The following is a 24,452-nucleotide window of genomic DNA, read 5'->3' as shown; positions in this document are numbered from 1 at the left end:
AACTACAAGAAATATTTATGTACAATACAGAAATTGGTGATACCTGTGTATATTGTTGCGATGAAAAAGTTGCTGGAGAATTTACAAGTGGGAAGAAGCAGAGTGATATTTAGAAACTTGACTTTTTAAATCTTCGTTTAGCAAACAAATCACATATGAACAGTGTACAAAAGCTCTGGTGGGAAAATCCTTCAACACACCTGCTACAGGCCTGCTACATATGTTTTGTTAGAGTGTTGATGGATGAGAGCGAAAACGATCAAACCCTGAGGAGATCAAAGTTCTTAATGACAGTTATTTCATTTCTTTTAAACAATGAACAACAAACTGGACTTGGTAGTTTGTTATCCTTAGAATAGCTTCAGGTTTACTTCAGTGTGCACGTGCTGTTCACTGGGCAAAAAAATTGCGCAGCCCACAAGATTTTTGAGCAGACTGGTCATTACAAATTAGAGAGAACACAGGTGGTGGGTGCAGGTTCAATTGTGATATTTAAGAGAAGTTTGGATATCTACATGGATGGGAGGGTTATAGAGTCCAATGGTCCGGATGCATGAAGATGGGACTAGGCAGAAAAGCAGATTGGCATGGACTGGTTGGGTTGAAGGGCTTATTTCAGTGCTGTAATGCTCAATGGCTCTATGTTTATGTCCAAGAACTGAGTTAGAGTCAAACAAATAAGAATCTTGCCTACAAATTTTACTCCAGATGGCCACTCCACTTGTGTTAAGTTGGCTTGCATCAGCTGTCCCAGTCAGCCATAGCATAAAGTAAGGGATTGGATGCAAAGTGCACCCAGCCCCTCTCCTCAGCCCGTCAGTGCTCTGCCATTGTACTCAGTGGAAAGTCCAGGGAAATTTTGTCTCTGGGCTTGTTTCTGAAACAGAATCAGGTTTATTTTCACAGACCTATGTGGTGAAATCTGTTGTTTTGCTGCAGCAGTACAGTGTAATACATAAGAGACCCTCCATTGCTGGGGATCGACCATGGCTGTTTCTAACCAGCTGTCTGTGTGCTACACAAGCCAGGGCAGTACAGTATGGAGAGCAAGCTGTTGCCCACGCAACAGGCTCCCCAACTCCGTGCAGCTGATGAACCTAAAGGAATGAGAGACTGGTAAAGTTTGGCAGCAGTGGCATCCCAGGAGTTGCCAGTCAGCATTGAACTCAGCATAGGACTGCCTTAGGGACTCCAGCTCCATATTTTTCCTCAGAATTTATTCCTGAAACCTTCCCCATGAGTGGGTGCAGCTGCAAGGCAGGGGAGGTTTGAGATCAGCGTTTTCTTTCTCCTAGATGAGCTGCCAACCACGACTGATGAGACCCCATCTGCTCACAGTGACTGATTTTAAGGTGCCAGTAACATGCCTTTGCCCCATCTCTTGTCAGTAGAAATGGTTCAACCAGGCTTAGTAGCTAATCCATACATGAAGGCTGGGAGCTGGACTTGGTTTTCAGAAGCTATTTGAGACGCACGCCAACAACAGGAATTCTGCAGATGCTGGAAATTCAAGCAACATACATCAAAGTTGCTGGTGAACGCAGCAGGCCAGGCAGCATCTATAGGAAGAGGCGCAGTCGACGTTTCAGGCCGAGACCCTTCGTCAGGACTAACTGAAGGAAAAAAATAGCGAGTCTGAGTCAAAATGTGGTCGAAAAGTTGAAGAGCCGAAGAAATTACAGATGGGGAGCAGTGAGAGATGGTTTCACTGAACTCCCGTCGAAGAGAGGATCTAAACTTCTTCGGTGTAGGCATCACCGGAAGAGGCTTCGCAGTAGTGAATTTAAACGCAAACAGTCCTGACGAAGGGTCTCGGCCTGAAACGTCGACTGCGCCTCTTCCTATAGATGCTGCCTGGCCTGCTGCGTTCACCAGCAACTTTGACGTATGTTGCTTGAGACGCACGCCATTGAGAGCATTTAATAGGTAGTGGGAGCTTAGCCCCACTGCTCTTCATCATCATTATGTGCCATGTCATATGACATAGGGGATCACGGTATCATGGCAATGACTGTCTTCACAAATCTTTCTACAGAGCAATTTGCAATTCCCTTCCTCCGAGCAGTGTCTTTACAAGACGGGTGACCCCAGCCATTATCAATACTCCCCAGAGATTGTCTACCTGGTGTCAGTGATCACATAACCAGCACTTGAGATGTGCACCAGCTACTCATACGACCATCTACCACCTGATCCCATGGCTTCACTTGACCCTGATCAGGGGTGGTAAGGGCTAAGCAGGTGCTACACCTTGCCCAAGTGTGATCTGCAGGCTAGCGGAGGGAAGGAGTGCCTTACACCTCCTTTGGTAGAGAATCCCCACCCTGCCACCCAAATAGTTAAATATACAACAGTATTACTGTTTCTGGCGCTGTCATAAGTAATGTATATTGGGTGGTAGCAGGGTGTTCAGAAGTTTCACAGTCCTTGTTCTTGTACCACAGTACCTTCTGCCTGATGGTCAGAGGTCAAAGAGACCATGGGCTGGATAGGAGTAGTCCTTGATAATGCTGAAGTCTCTATGAACGCAGTGCATCTGGTGGATGCCCTGGATGGGGGGGAAGAGACCCATTATGGCCGGACCATGCAACTACTTTTGTTTAAAGAAGCACACGAAAGAGGTTTCATAAATGTTACTTTCTTTGTTATTTTAGTGATGGGTTTTCCCCACACAGACGGTAAATTCCACCACTGACCGCTCTTCCCTCATCTACTCGGAACCACCTTAAACTCTGAAGCTTCACAGTCTGTTGCCAGTTTAACCACATCCCATTCAGAAAAGCATTTCCCAGTGACTCTGTGACTTCGGCAGTATCCTGTCTCATCCGGCTTTCTGACATTCCATTCTCCAGAGTATCTGCCTAACTATTTATAAATTGTCTGTCAGACTTGAAATAATGCTCTGTTTTGAAATGTGTGATGAGGATTGACAACCCTGTGGGATTTGTCCAATTTTTTTTCTGGATAAGAGGGAATTCAGTAAAGGATGACACCAATTAGAATGCAAAACTAATCACTTCCTTCTCTCTGAAGCTTTTCTACTGTCTTGGTTTAAGGTGAGGGCAGCCCCATTGATATTACTGAAGCATTTCTGCTATTTGACTAATTGTACACCTATGCAATACCTTTTTATTTTTTACTCCTCTGTTCCATAAATACTTATTTTCTGTTCAAAAGTTTTATCATTTACCTAAATTATGAATTTTCAGTTCATGACTTAATGCGTTGTTTCAGAAAAGCAAATTGTGCAGAACACGGGCAGTCTGCAGAAAGATATAGATAGATTAACTGAGTAGGCAAGGGTCTGGCAGACCAATAAAATGTGAAAATAACCATTTGCTGCTTACAATGTTTGTTTTATTGACAGTTTAAAATCAGGGCTGTCCCACTGATATTATCTAAACACTCTCACTGTTTGACTTCTTTTCATACCTATGCAATAACTTTTTTTTAAATTTTTACACTTCAGTTCTATGCATACTTATTTGCTGTTCAATTAAATAATGAATTATCAGTTCATGACTAAATGCCCTTTATTGGAAATGCAAATTGTGCAGAGGATATGGAGAGTCTGTAGAGAGATAAAGAAAGATTAATGAGTGGGCAAGGGTCTGGTAGATGGAAGACAACATTGTTAAATACAAGGTTATCCAAATTGGAAGATAATATCCTTAATGTGAACTTTGAACTTTTAATAGGGAACAGACACAGAAGGGAAGTTGAGACCAGCATAGACCAGTCATGATCAGGTTGAATGGTGGTACAAGCTTGAGAGGCTGGTGGACCACTCCTGTAGCTTTCATTGTGCCTTTGAAATGTTAGTTACTAGCTGCCTGCTGTGAAGTTAACAAGGTTCCACAGCCTCTCCTGTGTCTGCAAAACAAAATGCAGACAGATTGAAATTGAATGGATTCAGAATGGAGATCATTCAGTGTCATACTTCGCCACACAGGAACCAAGATTTTAAAACTGCAAGAGTCCCCTTTTTTCAAACAAAAGCTGTTGTGAGCGATTAAGTAGAAAAAACAATGCAGGAAAAACTTGATCATCTGATACATGTGGATTGTTGCGGCTGTATTGGTAGATTTTCTAAATTAAGGATCAACTTTATTTGCCGTATACATTTATATGCATAGCTATTCACTGTGATATGTTGATGTGACATGCAACAGAAAACAACATTCAACAGTTATAAAGAATAAAGATATATAGAAAAATAAAGTTAGAGGTTAAAGTGCCAATATAGAATAAAATGTGCATAAACACTTAAGTGCCAGTATGTATTTATAATGATATTTATGTATGTCTGTACATTTTATTCCATATCTGTACTTTAATGGATGCCGTTCATATATCATGTGCCACATTGACGTGGGTGATCATGGTCTTTCCATGACCATAATTGTTCTTGACAAATTTTTCTGCAGAAGTGATTTGCCGTTGCGTTCTTCCGGGCAGTGCCTTTACAAGACGGGTGACCCCAGCCATTATCAATACTCTTCAGAGATTGTCTGTCTAGTGTCAGTGGTTGTATAACCAGGACTCGTGATGTGCACCATCTGCTCACATGACCATCCTCCACCTGCTCCCATGGCTTCATGTGACCCTAATCGGAGGGTGGTCGGGGGGACGGGGGGTGTGCAGTGCTACGGAGGTGCATTACACCTTGCCTAAGGGTGACCTGCAGACTAGTGGAGAGAAGGGGCACCTTACACCTGCTTTGGTAGAGACATATCTCCGCCCTGCCTCCACTCTCCACTCTCCCCGTGGCCATGTGTTCTGCTCCCAACACATCAGCTGTATTTATTAAAAACTGTTTCTTTTGAGGCTTTTACCAATCATCTTTATTTTTTGAAAGTAAAAGTGAAGATTCTGGAAATGTGAAATAAAAATAAGATGCTAGAAATATCTGGCAGGTCAGTCAGCATACACTGAAGGAGAAACAGGGTTCTAATGTTTAAGGGGCTTGAAATATTAACAGTTTTGCTTTTCCAGATGCTGACTATGTTGCTGAGATTTGACCACACTTTTTGTTTGCTTCCCTCCATTCTACAGCCACTTCTTGTCATTGACCTCCTCACCAATGGGAGCACTGTCAATTCCACTGGTGATTTCACATACATCTATGAGATCTTGCAGCCACTTCTGCTCCAAGGACATCAACCCCATGTTCAGTCTATCCAGCATAACTAAAGCCTCTTGTCTCTGGAGCGACTTCAGGAAATCTCTTCCGCAACTCCTTCAACACCTGTTTCCTCTTTCAAAATAATTCTAAATGTGAACAAACTAGTGTTTAATAAAGGTTTCTAATGACTCCCCAGCCCTTGAAATCAATAGCTCTATTTACATAGCCCGGGAAGCTGTATGCCGTATGAAACATTTTCTTGTCCCGGCCTGCCACTTTAGATCATAAACTGGGAGCAGAATTAAGCCATTCAGCCCATCGAGTCTGCTCCGCCATTCCAACATAGTTGGTTTGTTATTCCTCTCAACACCATTCTCTTGCCTTCTTTCTGTAACCTTTGACAATTTTACCAATCAAAAATCTATCAATCTCTGTCGATCGACCTCCACTTTAAATATATCCAATGACTTGCCTCCACAGATTCAGCACACACTGGCTAAATAAATTCCAACTCATCTCTGTTCTATAGTGACATCCTTGTATTCTGAGGCTGTTAGCTCTAGTTCCAGACTCACCCACTATTAGAAACATTTTCTCCATGCCATTCAGTCTAGACTTTTCGATATTCAATCGGTTTCAATGATATTCCCCCCCCCCATTCTTCTAATCTCCAGAGAGTACAGGCCCAGAGCCATAAAACACATCCCCATTACTCAGGACATGCCCTCTTTTCATTGCTACCATCATGGAGGAGGTACAGGAGCCTGAAGATACACACTCAACGTTTCAGCAATCGCTTCTTCCCCCTTACAGTCAGATTTCTGAATGGACCACGAACCCATCTACAGTACCTTAATTTTTCCTCTCCTTTTGCACTACTTATTTAATTTAATTAAATATATATTTATGTATTTATATAAATAATATTGCAATTTCTAGATTTTTCATCCTGTATTGCAATATACTGCTGTCGCAGAACAACAAATTTCAGAACACATGCTAGAGCTATTAAACCTGATTCTGGTTCCTTCTACATTAACCCTTTCATTCCTGGGATAATACAACAAGCAATGCACATGGAGAATTTTACAATGTGGTTTACAGTGCTGAGTTCTTTGATGCTGTTCCATATTACTACATTTGATATCTGTATATTGCTGCACTTTATGTTCTGACCCCAGGATAGGATGTAGCTCTGGGTGCAATTTGTTGTTTATGGATTTTCAATAAGAGAAAGTCTTTCTGCACTGATTGTTGATATACCCTTTCTGCAGTTATCCAGTTTGGATTTGTTACGCTGTTTGTGGCATCCTTCCCACTTGCCCCATTGTTTGCACTGCTGAACAATGTCATTGAAATCCGGCTGGACGCTAAAAAGTTTATCTCTGAACTCCGAAGACCCAACGCGGCAAGATCAAAGGACATCGGTTAGTAAATCTTAACTATCGCTAACTATCTGCAAGGCTGAGTTTGTGATTTGACTTGTGAACAATATCTATGTGCATTTATCAGTAACTGCTGAAGAAAGACCTTCCTCACAACATATTGTTAATGCTGAAAGGTGATGCAACCAGGTTCAACGACAAATGGTATTGTTACCACCCCCCCCCCAGCTCCGCACTCTGACACTTCTTCTTCTCACTTGCCTATTACTTCTCCCTGGGGTCCCCTCCTCCTTCCCTTTCTCCTATTGTCCACTCTCCTCTCCTATCAGATTTGTTCTCCTCCTGCACCTGGCTTCACCTATCACCTTCCAGCTAGCCTCCTTCCCCTGCCCCCACCTTTTTATTCAGGCATCTTCCCCTATCCTTTCCTGTCCTGAAGGAGGGTCTCAGCCCAAAATGTCGGCTGCCTGACCGGCTGAATTCCTCCGACATTTTGTAGGTGTTGCAGTGGTCATGTTTGTTTTTTTATTTACTTAGAGATACGGCACTGTAACAGGCTCTTCTGGGCTAATAAGCCCACGCCACCCGATTAAACCCACGTGACCAATTAACCTGCTAGCTTGTACATCTTTGGAATGTGGGAGGAAACCCATGTGGTCACAAGGAGGATGTATAAGCTCCTCATAGACAACGTTGGAATTGAGCAGAGGCTGCTGGCGCTGTAGAGGCGTCATGCTAGCCACTACACTAGTGTGTCATCCTGTATTGTGTGATTACTTATGCAAGATCTTGCAAAGTTCTGGAATAAACACAAGAGGAGTGGAACTACGTAAAGGTCTGGTGTGAAGGAACAATTGGTCATTTCATTCTGAGATCCACGTAGAAGGCCAAGTTCACAAATGAACGAGCCACTGCCATATATTCTCCAACTAAAATATTACCTCCACAAAAATCCTGATTCCATTAACAACCCTAGAAATATGCCTAGTAATTGCACCCATTTTAAAATTGTTAATTGATTGTGATGCCACTGGTAAGCCTTTTGTATATTGTCCAGTTTTGAATGGGCCCCTAAGTGAGAGGTAGTTAAGACCATCAGACACAGAAGCAGAATTAGGCCACATGGACTACTGATTCCATCATCTCATTTATTAACCCTTTCAACCCTTTCTCCTGCCTTCTCCCTATAACGTTTGATGCCCTTACTAATCAAGAACCTATCAATATCCACTTTAAATATACCCAATGCCTTGGCCTCCACAGCTGTCTGTGGCAATGAATCCAACAGATTCACTACCATCTCGCTAAAGAAATTCTTCCTCATCTCTGTATCTGTATTAAAGGGATATCCTTCTATTCTGAGTCTGTGCTCTCAGGTCCTGCACCCTCCCACTATTGGAACATCTTCTCCATATCCACTCTATATCAGCATTTCAATATCTGAATAGGTTTCAATTCCAGTGAGTACAGGCCCAGAGATAATAAGTGCTGCTCGTACATTACCCCTTTCATTCCCAGGATCATTCCTGTGAGCCACCTCAGGATCCTTTCCAATGCCACATACCCTTCCGTAGATAAGCAGCCCCAAACTACTCATAATACTTAAGAGACCATCAGTTTGAATATCTAGAGTAGCATATGAGCCAGGCTGGGTAAAGGTGGCAGATTTCCATCTCTTAAGGGGATTGGTTGACTGGATGGATTTTTACAATAGTTCAGTAGCTTTTGTATTCACTATTACTAATAGTAGCATCAATGCATTGGACTGAAGGGCCTGCTTCCATACTGTATAAAATTACGAATCTAAAATATTGTCGCAAAAACAAATCCTAAAGTCATGGAGCTATTGACATTGATCCTATTCTATTTTTCTTGAGATAAACAATGCCAAAACTTAAGACAATTTGGCTTCAAACCATTTTGTTGCATCACAAGCAATGAGTTAATACATTTGAAATAAGCATAGCTGTTTGTGCTTCAGTAGTATCCGTAAGTCATGGAAACTAGTTACTAACCTAATTCCCAGATTGTATTGTCTGGGACATAACAGTCATCAAGTTTACTGGCATTGTATATATGCACCATATGTTGGGGTGTTCCAGAAATAGATATTATTCAAAAACTGGTCAACAAAACATTAACTCTTGTATGCCACAGAGTAATTTTCTTAAATTAGCAGCAATACTGATCCAGTTTATTTAGTTCTGAGACAAGTGGAAGTGCTCACATGATTAAAGTTTGCTGCAGGCCTGAAGATGGAAATCTAATGAGAGGGCAGAAAAACGGAGCGGTTCCTAAATTAATTTGATTGCGGTATTGTGGAATAATTGGCATCCAGCCACTTATCATGGTCAAGGGAAAAACATGGCTGGTCTTTGGCCGGAGAACGTGGGAACTGGAGTTAAACGTGCACTTCAAGTCCGCTGCAGTGCACACTTCAGTCAGGGTTTATCTGCATCTTACTGTACCTCCACCTGCTGTTTCTCCATAACAATCACTAGCTTAACAAAAAGCCATCAGTCTCCATTTTGAAAACTTCAAGTGATCAAGTCTCAATTTATTTTTTTTTAGGCTGATTTCAAATTTCCACCCGACTCTGTGCCAAGATGTATTGTATTTTGTGATGTTGTTCATTTTGAACTCCTCGCACACAAGGAATTGAATTTTATTTATGGCATCAGACACTCAGCTCTCACCTGTCACTCCAGGTTGCTGTTTGCATGTGACAGCGGCCACACCCTGGTCTCCCGCTTTGACAGGGGGACTAAACCAGGTGATGGTAGCTGGTGGCATTATACCCCAGTGAGATAGGGACACGCCTGTCCCAGCATGCGAAGTCGGGTCTGGCAGATGAGATTTACAGTGAGATCCAATGGCTAAGAAGGTGGTACTGCAACACTCAGTGAAGGGCATGACAAGGCACAGAGAACAGCATGATCATCCACTGCAGCCAAGGAAGACCTCACTTTGTGACACTTGTTTGGACCCGGACTCCTGAGGTCGAGAGAGTAGAACTGCCCCAGTGAAACTTTAAAAACTCTCCTGCTTAGGTTTTCATTGGACATGGTGGACAACCACCACTACATCAAATCTTTAAACTGTTGTGATCACTTCTTAATTTTCCGTAATGATTGGGACTGTGGGCTTGTTCTAGGTAGGCTATTAATGTGTTTTAGCACAGCATGATCTGGTGAGTCTGTGCTGCAGCTCCTCAAGCCCAATATGCTTGAGGTACTCAGAATGCAAAGTCTTTTAAAGAAGGCTAGGCCTGAGGGTGGTATAATGTCATTGTCCAACGTCACAGGAAAAGGCCCTTCAGCTCATTAAACCCAGGCTGACCATCCACACCAATCCTGCACACCTAGCTCTGCATTTGCATCAGCTCACCTCTCCCAGATTGTGCCATTCACCCACACACCAGGAGCAATTGTTACGTACCCCGTAACTGGGTTGCCAAACCAGCAGAAATGGACCATTTAGTTGGAGTCTGGATTACTGGAACTAAGAAAGTTTTATTAAATAAATAAGTAACACAGTACTCTAATCACAAGGATAATAAATGCAACAGTTCAGCAACGATAAAACACACATGTACACAGAACTAGGATAATAGGATCAATCAAGCTCTATCGCAGTCTAGGGGTAAATGACCAGTTTCAAGTGACGCAAAGTTCAGTTCAATTGAGTTCAGTTCAGTTCGCAGTAATCACTGTTGTGCCGTTGGGTGGAGAAAAGGAGAGAGAGTGAAAGCGAATGAATATTAAAAACGGATTCCACACAGACCTTCGATATTCCTCGCAGTTAGCTTTCGGGCGAGTCCTTGGTAATGTCTTCTGAGGTCACCGACTGTGACCCCTCCGTTCCAGATACGATCGTTCTTCTGCGGTGAACCCAGCACCCAGGCAAGGGTGGACACACACACCAGGTTCCCGCCAATCCGTACCTTTCTACCATGTGCGTCTATGGCTGGTCCCGCAACCAGACCTCCAACAACTCCCTCCAACTAGTGGGGGGGGGGCACACTGCTTTCAGGGTCTCGTTACCTCGTGGAGTCGTGTGGGTTGTCTTAGCGAACCTGCCCCTTTTTATCCCCCTGCTGGGGTATCGCCTGTCCATCACACTTCAAACAGTTCAGGGTTCAAAAGGAGCCGGTCTTGACAATACTCAGACTGGTGTCTCCTTCCGTTAAACTCTCTCATCTTTTCATTAACATTTCCAAATGCTGCTCCATTGTCTTACTTATCTCTCTCTCCTGAAGGCAGGTGGCAGATCAACTGTTGATCCCACTGGTGCTAGCACAGGACAGTTAACATCTTAGTCTATGTGTACTTTTGTAACCATCTTTCGTCACACAATTTACAATGGCCACTTGACCTACTACCCTGTCAGCTTTTGTGATGGGGAAGGAAAATGGAGCACTGAAGGAAAGCCACACGACCAAGGAGGCCAGACATTGGAGCAGAATAAGGCCATTCAAAGTTCAAAAAGTTCAAAGTACATTTATTATTGAAAATGCATATACCATATGCAGCCTTGAGAGTCATCTTCTTGCAGGCAGCTGCAGAATAAAGAAACACAATAAAATCCACAAAAAAACAGCACATATTCAGTTAAACATACAATGTGCTGGAAAGAAAAAAAATTGTATAAATACTTTTTTTTAAAACAAAAGCAAACCATCAATCCACAGAACATGAACCACAGAGTCCCTGAAAGTAAGGCCACAGCCATTATTCCATTATGGCTGATTTATTATCCCTTTCAACCCCATTCTCCTGCCTTCCCCCATAACTTTTTGTGCCCTTTACTAATCAAAAGCCTAATAATCTCTACTTTAAATATACTCAATGACTTGGTCTCCACAGCTATCTGGGACAAATTCCTCCTCATCTCTGTTCTAAAGGGACATCCTTCTAATTTGAGGCTGTGCCCGCCAGTCCATTATAAGAAACAACCTCTCCATGTTCACAGTATCTAGGCCTTTCAATATTCAATAAGTATAGATTCAGGAAGAACGATCAAATTCCGCACAGTGGTGAAGATCAGTTGAGATCTCTGGAACTGAGAGACAGCACATCTGCTGGATGCCACCACTGTTGTAACACACCTATTACTCTTTGTACTCCAGCTTCCCATGAGATGGCCAACCTTCCCCCGACCTTGTTACATTGGTTCTTTTCATCCCAGTAGCTAAGCATAAGCAGAGCTGATCAAACCCATGAGAATCTAGACTTTCTGAGTCCAAAAATGTGAGCACACAATTCAGTTTTTGTAATATCAGGACTATAACAAACTCACATTTATCATCCTAACTTTCAACTTTGAATTATATTAGGAGCACCCTTGCCAACCTTTTCCATTTCATTGAATGCAAGTATGAAAGCTTCAATTGGACAGCTGTTTTAGCAATGCTCCTGCCTCATCCTGTCCGTGGAGTTGAGTATTGCCTACAGACTAGAGTTGGTAGAGGACACATTGGGATCTCATATAAATGGTCCACTGTAACAGTAAAGAAATGTAATTGTCAAAGCAGAGCAGGAGGTCAGTTTGACCAACCCTCCCCCAGGTAACTCCTGACAGCTGGGAGGGCAACTCTGTTAATGCTGTTTTTTTCCCTAGAGTCCTGGAAATAATTCCCTCTTGGATATCTGCCTTTTACTCTATTGAAAGCCCTACTTGTTTCTGTTCCCATTATCTCTGCAGATCGTGAATTCTAATAACGGTTTGAAATAAACTTTCCCTTGTGTTTTTTCATAGAGACATAGAAAAGCTACAGCACAATACAGGCCCTTTGGCCCACAAAGCTGTGCTGAACATGTCCTTACCTTAGAACTACCTAGGCTTACCCATAGCCCTCTATTTTTCTAAGCACCCTGTAGCCATCCAGGAGTCTCTTAAAAGACCCTATCGTTTCCGCCTCCACCATCGCCGCCAGCAGCCCATTCCACGCACTCACCACTCTCTGTGTAAAAAAAACTTACCCTTGACATCTCCTTTGTACCTGCTTCCAAGCACCTTAAAACTATTCCTCTCGTGCTAGCCATCTCAGCCCTGGGAAAAAGCCTCTGACTATCTTTTTGGTTTAAGGATTGCAAGTCTGTGTCCCTTAATCATGGAACCATCAGTTAAAGGAAACTGACTCCTGCTTATAAACATACGATGATTTTGTATGCCCCCATCACATCTTCCCATTAATCTTCACCTTCCATTTCACCCACCTTGCTCCTTCTGTTTCTCTCTTCTTCCCTCCTGTCTCCATGTATCCTCCACCTACCATTATCTCCTAACTCTACCTGCCCTTCTCCCCACTGCACGAACCCCGCTACCTGGCGCCACCTGCTATCGCCTTTCGTCCTTCCTCAACTTAAGCTTTTATCTCACTGTCGCCCCTCTCCACTTTATACTAGCCATCTCCCTTCTTTGCTTTCAATCCTAATGTAGGGTTTTAACCGGAAACTTTGACAGTTCCTTCCAAGTCCTGCCCCACAGATACTGCTTGATCTGCTGAGTTCCTCTAGCAGATTGTTACTGCAGATTCCAGCATCTGTAGTTTCTTGTGCTGTCTCATTGGCCTGCTTTGCTTCAAGGAGATCAAACTGTCTCCTCCCCCATATAACCTAATATTTGAAATCAATCGTCCCTGGAACCACGCTTGTAAATGGCCTTATCCTCTGCACCTTTTCTAGGATGACTGCATCCATCCTAACGTTAGCTGATTGGATTTGGCACATCTTGGAAACCTGCACAGTTCTCTAAGCCTTAGTGGTGATGGAATAACCTGATTTTATTGCATTACTTGCTATGATTTTGCAATAAGAATGGACTTGGGCTTTTTAAAAGTAACTTTAGAGATATAGCATGGTAGATGATCATGGTCCCATGACCATAATTGTTCTTGGCAAATTTTTCTACAAAAGTGCTTTGCAATTACCTTCTTCTGGGCAGTGTCTTAATAAGAAAGGCGACCCCAGCCATTATCAATACTCTTCAGAGATTGTCTGCCCTGGTGTCAGTGGTTGCATAACCAGGACTTGTGATAAGTACCAGCTGCTCATATGACCATCCACCACCTGCTTTCATGGCTTCACATGACCCTGATTTTGTGGGGGGGTGGTTGTTAAGCAGGTGCTACACCTTGCCCAAGGGTGACCTGCAGGCTAGTGGAGGGAAGAAGCACCTTACCCCTCCTTTGGTAGAGCCGTACCCCCAGCCTGCCACCTGAATTCAGCATGGTAACCACAAGGCACCTGATGATGATGATGACGACGACGATAACATGGTAACACACCCTTCTGGTCCAGTGAGCTGGCGCTGCCCAATTACACCCACGTGACTAACCTGTACATCTTTGGAATGTGGGAGGAAACCAGAGCACAGGAGGAATCCATACAGTCACGCAGAGAACATACTATTTCCTTACAAACAACGGCGGAATTGAACCCAGGTCACTGCCACTATAATAGTGTTACACTCACTGCACAACCACCATGCCATCTCATTTATTATAATGTGTAAGTGAGGTTCTACATATTGTCATATACTTGTGCTCAAATTGCTACGTTCCAGTGCCAGGGATGGGTGGAGGGCACGATGTGAGCCTATAGGGAATGGTGTAGAGATTTTGCTGACTGCTCGCTCTGCATTAACTACTCCCTCCTTGGCATTATGGAGGGCTGCAAAGAAAAAAGCCATCAGGACCATCACAGAGGCTGCTGAGCGAGCCTCCGGATGGCTATGGATCAAGAGGTGTGACCTGTGGAACAGTGTTACTGGGACACGATCCGGGGACTGATCAACCCTGGCTGGGTCGCCTGGGCAAGGGAGTCTGATGTTGGATGGCCCGAAACACCCGACGACCCCAGGTTACATCACTGATGATGTGTCCCAGTGCATCCTACAATGTATCTCAGCATCATTTCTCCAGACTTCAGCATCTGCAGTCTCTTGCATCTCACTCTCACTAACCTGCTTATTTCCCTGCCGTACTGTACATGTCTGCTCTGCTAGCAAGTCCGTAGATGCGCTGGAATCATTAAAATTAATGAATATAGTGGCAGAGGTACCCAGAGATTGCCGAATCCTGGAATCATCGTGGGCACTAGCTGCCATAGTATCCAGGACAGCTTCAAGGAGCATTGCCTCAAAAAGGTGGCATCCATCATTAATGATCCCATCGCCCAGGACATGCTCTGTTCTCATTGCTACCATCAGGAAGGAAGTACAGAGCGTGAAGGCACACACTCAGCAATTCAGGAACAGCTTCTTCCCCTCTGCCATCTGATTTCTGAATGGACATGGAACCCATGAACACTACCTCACTACTTTTTTTTATTTTTATTTTTGCACTACTTATTTAATTCAACTATTTAATATATATTAAATAGTGGCATGAACATTGACTTCTCAAACTTCCGCTAATGCCCCACCTCCCCCTCATACCCCATCCGTTATTTTTTTTATTTTTATACACATGTTCTTTTTCTCTCTCTCCTTTTTCTCCCTCTGTCCCTCTCACTATACCCCTTGCCCATCCTCTGGGCTTTCCCCCCTCCCCCTTTTCTTTCTCCCTAGGCCTCCTGTCCCATGATCCTCTCATATCCCTTTTGCCAATCAACTGTCCAGCTCTTGGCTCCATCCCTCCCCCTCCCACTTTCAAACCTCTTACTAGCTCTTCTTTCAGTTAGTCCTGACGAAGGGTCTCAGCCCAAAACGTCAACTGTACCTCTTCCTAGAGATGCTGCCTGGCCCGCTGCGTTCACCAGCAACTTTTATGTGTGTTGCTTGAAATTCCAGCATCTGCAGATTTCCTCGTGTTTGCATATTTAATATATATGTTTACTTTAATTCATGTTGTTTTGTTATTATTTATAACATTGTACTGCTGCCACAAAGACAGCAAATTTCACAATATATGCTGGTGATACTAAACCTGATTCCAATTCTAATTCTGAATTCTTCAGTGGTTTAAAGGCTAAACAAGCAATTAAACTGAGTTACTTCTGAATGTGTGAATAACTGAAGAATTCAGTCTGGGTTGGATTTGTCATTTTGAATCAGGAACTGAGCCTGTCCAACATATGGGAATAGCCTAGAGCTAGTCTGACAATAGTTAGAATGGTCCAAAATAGAGTAACCATTCTCCTGTTGTTTTTAGGTATCTGGTACAACATTCTCAGAGGCATTGGGAAGTTGGCAGTCATCATTAATGTAAGTTCATATTATTTATTTAACAGAAAAATGTTCCTTTGGGAAATTTTCCATCTTACCATTTAATAAACAAATTTGGAAGTGACTAATTCTTTGTATGTGTTTGCCCTAAGTGTCTTAACACTTGTCTGCCAACTACTTTGGTTGTGTTTTATGAAAAATTTCATAAAGGACTTGAGGGCTTTCCTGTTCAGCTGAAAACCAATCAAGTTAGAGCCAAGTCGGTGTCCAAACAGTACAGTGAAAGTGAGCTGTTGGAACTTGGGGCGAAAATTAACTTTTCAAGAAGAGAGAGTGGTCACTTGTTAAGTTAATCATAACACTTCAAGTAGAATTATCTTCTCGCAAAAGCCAGGGAATTTTGGAGGTGAGCCAACATTGATGTTCAATGAACGCCTTCTGGTGTTCTCCCGAAAGTACCAGAGACTGAAAGGAGACCTGGGAGAGATCTTTCAAATTATGGTACGTATGAATAGGTACGATAGAACACACACAAAATGTTGGAGGGACTCAGCAGACCAGGCAGCATCTATGGAAAAGAGTACAGTCGACGTTTCAGGCCAAGACCCATCAATCTTTCTGCCAGGTATTTAAAGAATGTCAAATTCTAGAGGGCATATTTTTAAGGTGGGGGGGGATGGGTTGGAGCATCAAATGTGATGTGATGGGCAAGTTTTTACGTGGAGAGTGGTAGGTGATCTCAATGGTTGCAGTTTGGTGGATTTTAAGAGGCTTTTAGATAGAAGGGAATGGAGGTAAATAGATGAAAGGGGACATTTAATATGAGTTGGCATAAAGACGGGTGCGACTTTGTGGGCCAAATGACCTATTCTGTGCTATACTGTTCTTTTAATTAACTTGCTGAGTCTTCCCAGTAAAATGGAAGGGGCTTGCAATATCACCTTCTGCAAACTCAGGATCGTAGGCACTGATAATACAAAAGAGCACCTTGCAATGAAAGAGTCTAATTGAAGGACACAGTGCATGCTGCCTAAATATGACCACCTCTGGGCTTCCATCTGTAACATTCTTGACAAGTTCCTATCAGAGATGCAAGTTCTCTTGACCCTAGCTTTTTAAATACTTCCTCACATTTCTGTTGTGTATTTAATACCTCAGTAATTTTGAGTGATCTTGTGTGTGTATGTGTGTTATATATTTTTTGATATATATACAAAATATATATTATTTGATTAAGCATTCCTGTTTGTTTAAATAATTCATTATGGGTTGTATGTATAAATACATGAATTGCATACATCATCACGCTACCACATGAGATGTGTGCAAGTAAACACGAAGTCAGACCCGCATTTCAGACTCCCGAGTCTTCCTTTGAATTAGTTTAATGTTTTGAAGTTCCAAAACATAACAATTTCTCTTGTGGTTTTCCTAGAGTGATGTATCTAAGTTCAAGAGTTCTGAAGGGAAGAATCATCCAGCCACTTCCCAGTATTCAGAAGAACCCCTTTATTTGTAGAATTTATTACCACAGGCTGCTGTGGAGGCCAGGTCATTGGGTGTATTTAAGGCAGAGCTTGATAGGTTCTTGATTGGACACAGCATCAAAGATTACGGGGAGAAGACCGGGGAGTGGGGATGAGGAGGGGAAAAAAAGGATCAGCCATGATTGAATGGTGGAGAAGACACGACAGGCCAAGTGAGCTAATTCTACTCCTATGTCTTTATGGTCTTATTTTATTTATTTTATTTGTTTAGAGATACAGCATGGTAACAGGCCCTTCCGGCCCAACAAGCCTGCACCACCCAGTTACCCCTATGTGTCCAATTGACCTATTAATCCGTATGACTTTGGAAAGTGGAAGGAAACCGGAGCGCACAGGGATGTGGTCACGGGGAGACTGTACAAATTCCTTAAAGACGGCAGCAAGGATTGAACCTGGGTAGCTAGCGCTGTAATAGCATTATGCTAACTGTTCGTGTGCAGCTAGTTTTAAGGAAGTGAAGATAGTTCCTTGAACTGTGGCCACTGCTCATTGACATTGGATCAGACAAATAAGGAATATCATGTAGGAGTTCAGTTTTCTTTTGAACATAATGGATGTCTGCCATTTGCATTTTTCCCCTTTAGGCTTTAAGTTTTAAAACCCGATTGATGGAGAAGAAATGTAGCTTTTTGTATAAATAATAGCATTCTGTATATACAACCAAGTCTGATGGTGCTTTTATTGAATTAGATTTATGAACTGAAGCCAGTCAGTTCATGTGTCTTTTTGATCCAACTTTGGTTTGGATCTGAGTATTTTTAAAGTAATTGTTTTACCTTAATTGGAAGTTGCCTTAGGTGTAAAATGCAGCTCCTCCATCTGCTGAGCTCAGTACAGGGATCACGGCAGTGATGCTGTTGGATTGTCAAGCACGGTATCTTTAGTGGCCCAATAAGCTGATGGAAATCAATTTTTGCCATTTGGAGTGTTGGGTATATGAGTTCATGAATTTTTTCTCAAAGAAAATTACTTTACAGGAACGCATGGTGTCCAGCAATGTAGAGAATACAATTGAAGATTACTCCATTGTATTTTTCTGGAAGCTCAAATTTAGCAGTGATATTTATTCATTATTTTGGTTTATTGTTGTCGCCTGTACCAAGATACAGAGAAAGGCTTGACTGGATGTAACAATTTTGAGAGGAAAGTAGAATTTAAAGTACAAACAGCACATGCAAATTGATTGGAAATGGAGTACTGCTTGGACCAGTAGCAGGATTGGGTTCAAGTGCAGAATATGCAATATATCTAGCTGCGCTGTCACCTCGGATGGTCTATTAGTTCAATGAACAGTAACATATTATTGTGTTTTATGTGACTCTCTGGTGTTCCAAAATATTTCATAAAGTTAGCCACTTGGGCAAATTTACATTGGTTGAGTCTTCATGGCTGAGTGGTCTTTCAGAGGCAGTAGGCAGCTAGGAGTCTGAAGATAGAAAAATTAGCTTGTCAAACGTACATTGATACATGCAATGAAATACGTCGACTGCATCAAATCAAATCAGTGAAGATTGTGGGCACAGCCTGCAACTGTTGCCATGCCTCCAGTGCCAATGACTTACTAACCCTAACTGTCATCGTCATCAGGTGCTGTGCCCAGTTTGAGCTTTGACTGCCATGGCCCACACACTCCTGTTTCGGGTCAAGTGGATCAATTCATTGGTATTCATTTCCAGTTCTCTGGCTGCTGTCTCCATCATCAATTGTCTTTGTCTTTCTCTTGCTTTCTTCCCTTCAATCTTTCCCATAATTACTGTGCATTCTAACTCCTCTTTCCTAATCACATGTCCAATGAAGTTACGTTGCCTTTTCATGATCTCATACATTACTTCTCTTTTTGTGTTTGCTCTGTTCATGACATCCTCGTTAGATATTCGTTTCATCCATGATATTCTTTGCATCCTCCTCAAAAACTACATCTCTGCTGCTACAATTTGTTTCCTCATGTTACTAGATATTGTCCAACATTCTGAGCCATAAAACATAACTGAATAAACGTAACATTTCAGTAATCTGAGGCGGGTTGCATGCCTAGTTTAGTATTGGTCAGTATACTCTTCATTCTTGTAAAGGTGTCTTTTGCCATCCCTATTCTTCTTTTGATGTCCATGTCGCACCTGCCATCTGATGTCACCCAGCTTCCTAAGTAGCAGAAGTTCTGTACTTGTTTTATGTCTTCCCTGTTTATTCTCAGCCTGCAGATAGGATTCTCCTTCTTTTTTGATATCACCATACATTCTGTCTTTTTGCAATTGATAGACCCATTTATGCACTTTCTTCAACAATTATATCAATTAAGTTTTGTAGTTCTTCCTCTGTACTTGCAATTAACACAGTGTCATCTGCATACCTGAAGTTATTGATGTTTTCACCGCCAACTTTGATTCCCAAGATGTCTCTTATTTTTTGTAATATTGTTTCACTGTACACATTAAATAAATCAGGGGAGAAAACACACCCTTGTCTAACGCCTCTCTTTTCGCAAACTGACTCACTTCTCCATCTATTCTTACAGCAGCAGTTTGTTCCCAGTACAGATCTCTGATTAGGCGGAGGTCTTCCATAGTTATGGTCATAGTCATAGTCATACTTTATTGATCTCGGGGGAAATTGGTTTTTGTTATCCATGATATTCTAAATCTAGATCTAGAGTTTTCTGTAATATTTCAAATAACTTATTGTGCTTCACTTTATCAAATGCTCTCGTGTAGTCGATAAAACAAACAAACAAATCTTTTTGCATTTGAATAGCTCCTTCTGATAGTATCCTTAACATCAATATTGTGTTTCCTGTACCTTTGTCTTTCAGAAAACCACATTGTTCTTTACCTATTTCAGCTTGTATCTTACTTTTAGCTCTTGTCATCAAAATTCTTAGAAGTATTTTGGCGATATGACTCATTAAACTTATGGTCCTATGTAATTCACATTCTATTGCTCCAGGTTTCTTAGGAAGAGTGATCAATACTGATTTTCTCATCTCTTCTGGTATTATTTCAGTCTCATAAATGTCATGGATTAAATCAGTAAATTTTTCAATTCCATAATCTTCAAGGGCGAAAATTTGTTCCATAACTAGTTCATCAGGACCTGCTGCCTTTCCTTTCTTCATCTTATTTATTGCATTACAAACTTCAGATTTTAAAATACTTGGACCTTCAATGTTTTTCTTAATTTCTGGTTTTTCACCTCGATTGTCTTCAAACAATTACTGAATATACTCAGTCCATCCGTTCATAATCTCACCTTTTTCCATGATAATGGTACTGTCCTTTGCTTTCAAACATCCACCTGAAGAACAGATGATAACAATCATGTAGAAATTAAATTTAACTCTCTAAAGGATGCCTTGGTAGAATCAGCAAAGTCAGTGATTCTTAAAAAAAAAGAAAAAAGCACAAAGAACAAATGGATGACAGATGAAATCAAAAATCTAATGGAAGAAAGGAGACGAAAGAAAGCAAATCCTACAGAATATAAGTCCTTAGATTAAAAAGTTAAAAGCTTATGTCAAAAAGCCGAAGATGAATGGTTAAACCAGAAATGTGAGCAAATAGGAAGAATCCCTATTACTGATCCAAAAAGGTTACATCAACAAATCAAGAATATCACTGATTAAAAAGCTCCTCTGTTCTTCAGGTGGATGTTTGAAAGCAAAGGATGGTACTATTATCATGAAAAAGGATGAGATTATGAACCCTAACTGTACATCTTTGGAATGTGGGAGGAAACTGGAGTAGGCAGAGGTAACCCATGTAGTCGCAGGGAGAGCATACAAACTCCTTACAAACAGCAGCAGGAATTGAACAATCAGTGATCGCTGGTGCTGTAAAGCGATTGCACTAGCCCCACTACGCTACCATGCCATTTGGCTGTTTGTACTAGCACTTAGCATCATATTGAGCTATAGAAACAAAGAAAATAGGTGCAGGAGTAGGCTATTCGGCCCTTCGAGCCTGCATCACCATTCAGTATGATGATGGCTGATCATCCAACTATAGAGTTGGTACAGTGCTTTGAATTCTTGAGTGGAAGGAATATTAAACCAAATCCATCTGTAGGATTTTATTTTAAATCTCAATGGCAGGGAGGGCATAATTTTAAGGTAATTGGAGGAAAGAAGGGGGAGGGATGTCAGAAGTAAGTTCTTTACACAGAGTTGTGGGTATGTGGAACATCCTGCCATGAATGGTTGGGATAGACAGATACATTCAGGGCATTTAAGAAATTTTTACATTGGTACATGGATAATAGAAAAACTAATGGATATTTAGGAGGGAAGGGTTAAATTGAAGATAGAATAGGTTAAAAGGTCAGCACAACATTGGATCAAAGGGCCTGCACTGTGCTATTATGTTCCTACACTTGCAGTATCATGTTCATTTCTGGTCTCCTCATTATAGGAAAGATGTGGAAGCTTCAGAGAGGATGCAGAGGAGAACAGTATGCTGCCTGAATTAGAGAGCATGTCTTATGAGGATATGTTGAGCAAACTAGGGCTTTTCTCTTTGGAATGAAGGAAGATGAGAAGTGACTTGATAGAGGTGTACAGGATAATAGGAGCATTAAACAGAAAGGGCAGCTGGAAACTTTTTCCCAGGACTGAAATAGCTAATACAAGGGGCCATAATTTTAAGGTGATTGGAGGAAAGTATTGGGGGTGACAGGGTTTTTAAATTCCAGTGGTGGAATGTGCTGCCAAATGGTACAGACAGATACATTAAGGACTCTCAGATAGGCAATGGATAAAAGAGAAATGGAGGGCTATGTGAAAGGGAAGGGTTAGATTTTTCTTGGAGTATGTTAAAAGGTTGGCACAATGTTGTTAGCAGAAAGGCCTGTAACATGGTGTACTCTTCTACAGTACAAGGTGCTTTCGGAAAAGGCTGACCCAGTCATTGTGTTCAGTGGCAGTTGAAAATGAACAACCAATGCTGGCCTTGCTTTTGTCACCAGATCCAGCGGCAAAATTGCATTGAAGTTCTAGCGCCAAGTGTGGCCAACTTGTAAACCTTGTCTCGTGTTGCCAGCTCTCATTCCATCCAGAAACAAAAGGACAAGTATGTTGGCTCCTTGTAAACTCTGAGAAACTCAGGCCGCTTGTGGGAGATTTGCAGTCCGGAGGATGTTGCTGCTTTGTCTTCCCACAAATGGTCGGCAACTTCTGCACCAGCTACCTGTGGCACATTTGGTAAACAAGTGGAGATGATGTCTGAGATCTCTGCATATAAAACAATACAAAAAAAAAACATTTGAAACAGAAAGGAGATAATGCATTACTAAATGACAATAAAAGAGGACTGCGCGTCTTCATAATCTAAATTCCAAGGATCTGCGAGGATTTCAATTTTCTACTTTGGAGTACTACGGTCTAACTTTTTTTTCTTTAAATTTATATTTTGTTAGATCCAGGGTGAAGCCAGACAACTAAAATGGTGAAGGAACTTAGCAGGTAAGGAAGCATCTATGGAAAGAAATAAAGAGTCAACATTTCAGGCCGAGACCCTTCATCAGGACAGATGATCAACATCAAGTCCTGATGAAGGGTTTTGACCCAAAACGTAGACTCCTTATTCATTTCCATAGATGCTGCCTGACCTGCTGAGTTCCTCCATCACCTTGTGTGCTTTGTTCTGGATCTCCAACATCTGCAGAATCTCTTGTGCTCATGTTCCCCTTTTAAGACACCAGTGTTGGATCGTGATTCTGGAATTTACTACCTCAAAGCTCAATAATGATTTATTGAACCACTGAATGTTTGTCGTTATGGGAAATATTTCCAAGGCAATTGGTTTTCTGCAGCTGTTGCGCTTCTCTTCTAAATCAAAGTTTCTACTGGGAAGGGAACAAAGCCTTCTCTTCGACCTTTTAATCCTCCTTTGGGAAAAATGCCAGATCTTTTGGAACATTGTTGGTTACTTTGCTCCTTGACTTATTCTTCTGCTCACTTCCCCAAATCTCCAACCTCTGATCAGCAGCCAAAATGAGGGAGCCACAGATCAAACTGCAGAAATGTCCTTGCGGCTTAAAAAACAGCAGCTTGAGGTTCCCTAAGAAGTTTGACCCTAAGACTCCAAAGCAGACAATTCAAAATTTTACATTCCCTTCCAATGCTATTTAATTAATTTTGCAAACAAGAGAAAATCTGCAGATGCTGCAAGCAACACATACAAAATGCTGGAGGCCAGGCAGCTTCTATGGAAAAGAGTACAGCCGACGTTTTGGACCAAAATCCTTCGGCAGGACTGGAGGAAAAAAAAAGCTGAGGAATGGATTGAAAAGGTGGAGGGGGTGGAGAAAAACACAAGGAGATAGGTGAAACCTGAAGGTAGAGGGATGAAGTAAAGAGTTGGGAAGTTGATTGGTGAAAGAGACAGAAGGCCATGGAAGAAAGAAAAGGGGTGAGGAGCACCAGAGGGAGGCAGTGGACAGGCAAGGAAATATGGTGAGAGAGGGAAAAGGGGATGGGAAATGGTGAAGGGGGGGGGGGGGGTGGGGAGGCATTACCGGAAGTTTGAGAAATCAACGTTCATGCCATCGGGTTGGAGGCTACCCAAACAGAATATAAGGTGTTGCTCCTCCAACCTAAGTGTGACCTCGTCACAACAGTGGAGGAGGCCATGGATGGACATATCGGAATGGGAATGGGAAGTGGAATTAAAATGGGTGGCCACTGGGAGATCCCATTTGTTCAGGCAGACAGAGCATAGGTGCTCGGCGAAGTGGTCTCCCAATCTACGTTGGGTCTCACTGATATACAGGAGACCGCACCGGGACACGGTATATGACCCCAACAGACTCACAGGTGAAGTGTTGCCTCACCTAGAAGGACTATTTAGGGCCCTGGATGGTATGAGGGAGGAGTTGTTGGGCCAAGTGTAGCACTTTTTCTACTTGCAAGGATAATTGTGCATCTTTCTACATGCAGCACCAGAAGACTAGCAGTATATGTCACCATATATTATCCTGAGATTCATTTTCTGCTCCTAATTCTGGCCTAATTGGTCTAATTCTGCTGCTATGTCTTATGGTTGTAACTTTTACAGACAAACAGGGGATTATACAAACATAAAAGCAAGCATAAAGAAAGCTGAATAGAAGAAAAATAACAATTACTAACAATTTACACCTTAATCTAACAGGAGCATAGTAAATTTAATTACTGGATTAATATCCAAAAGCCTCCTTTATTCCATGAATAAAACTATTAAAATATCATTTATGGCA

At 42.0% G+C, this 24,452-nt stretch overlaps 1 protein-coding gene across 1 annotated transcript in view; it reads left to right on the top strand.

Annotated features, from left to right (window-relative positions):
• Nucleotides 1-24,452, top strand: part of ano1a (anoctamin 1, calcium activated chloride channel a) — a 295,780-nt gene that overhangs the window by 255,059 nt on the left and 16,269 nt on the right. The window contains exons 24-25 of the mRNA XM_063061696.1: nucleotides 6,400-6,552; nucleotides 15,665-15,717. Coding sequence (XP_062917766.1) covers nucleotides 6,400-6,552; nucleotides 15,665-15,717 — 206 coding nt within the window. The remainder of the gene's footprint in view (nucleotides 1-6,399; nucleotides 6,553-15,664; nucleotides 15,718-24,452) is intronic.

The sequence above is a fragment of the Mobula hypostoma genome, chromosome 11 (assembly GCF_963921235.1).
Source record: "Mobula hypostoma chromosome 11, sMobHyp1.1, whole genome shotgun sequence".
Lineage (NCBI taxonomy): Eukaryota > Metazoa > Chordata > Chondrichthyes > Myliobatiformes > Myliobatidae > Mobula > Mobula hypostoma.
Note: the sequence above shows the minus strand (reverse complement) of the source record. Positions and strands in the feature narration are given on the sequence as shown.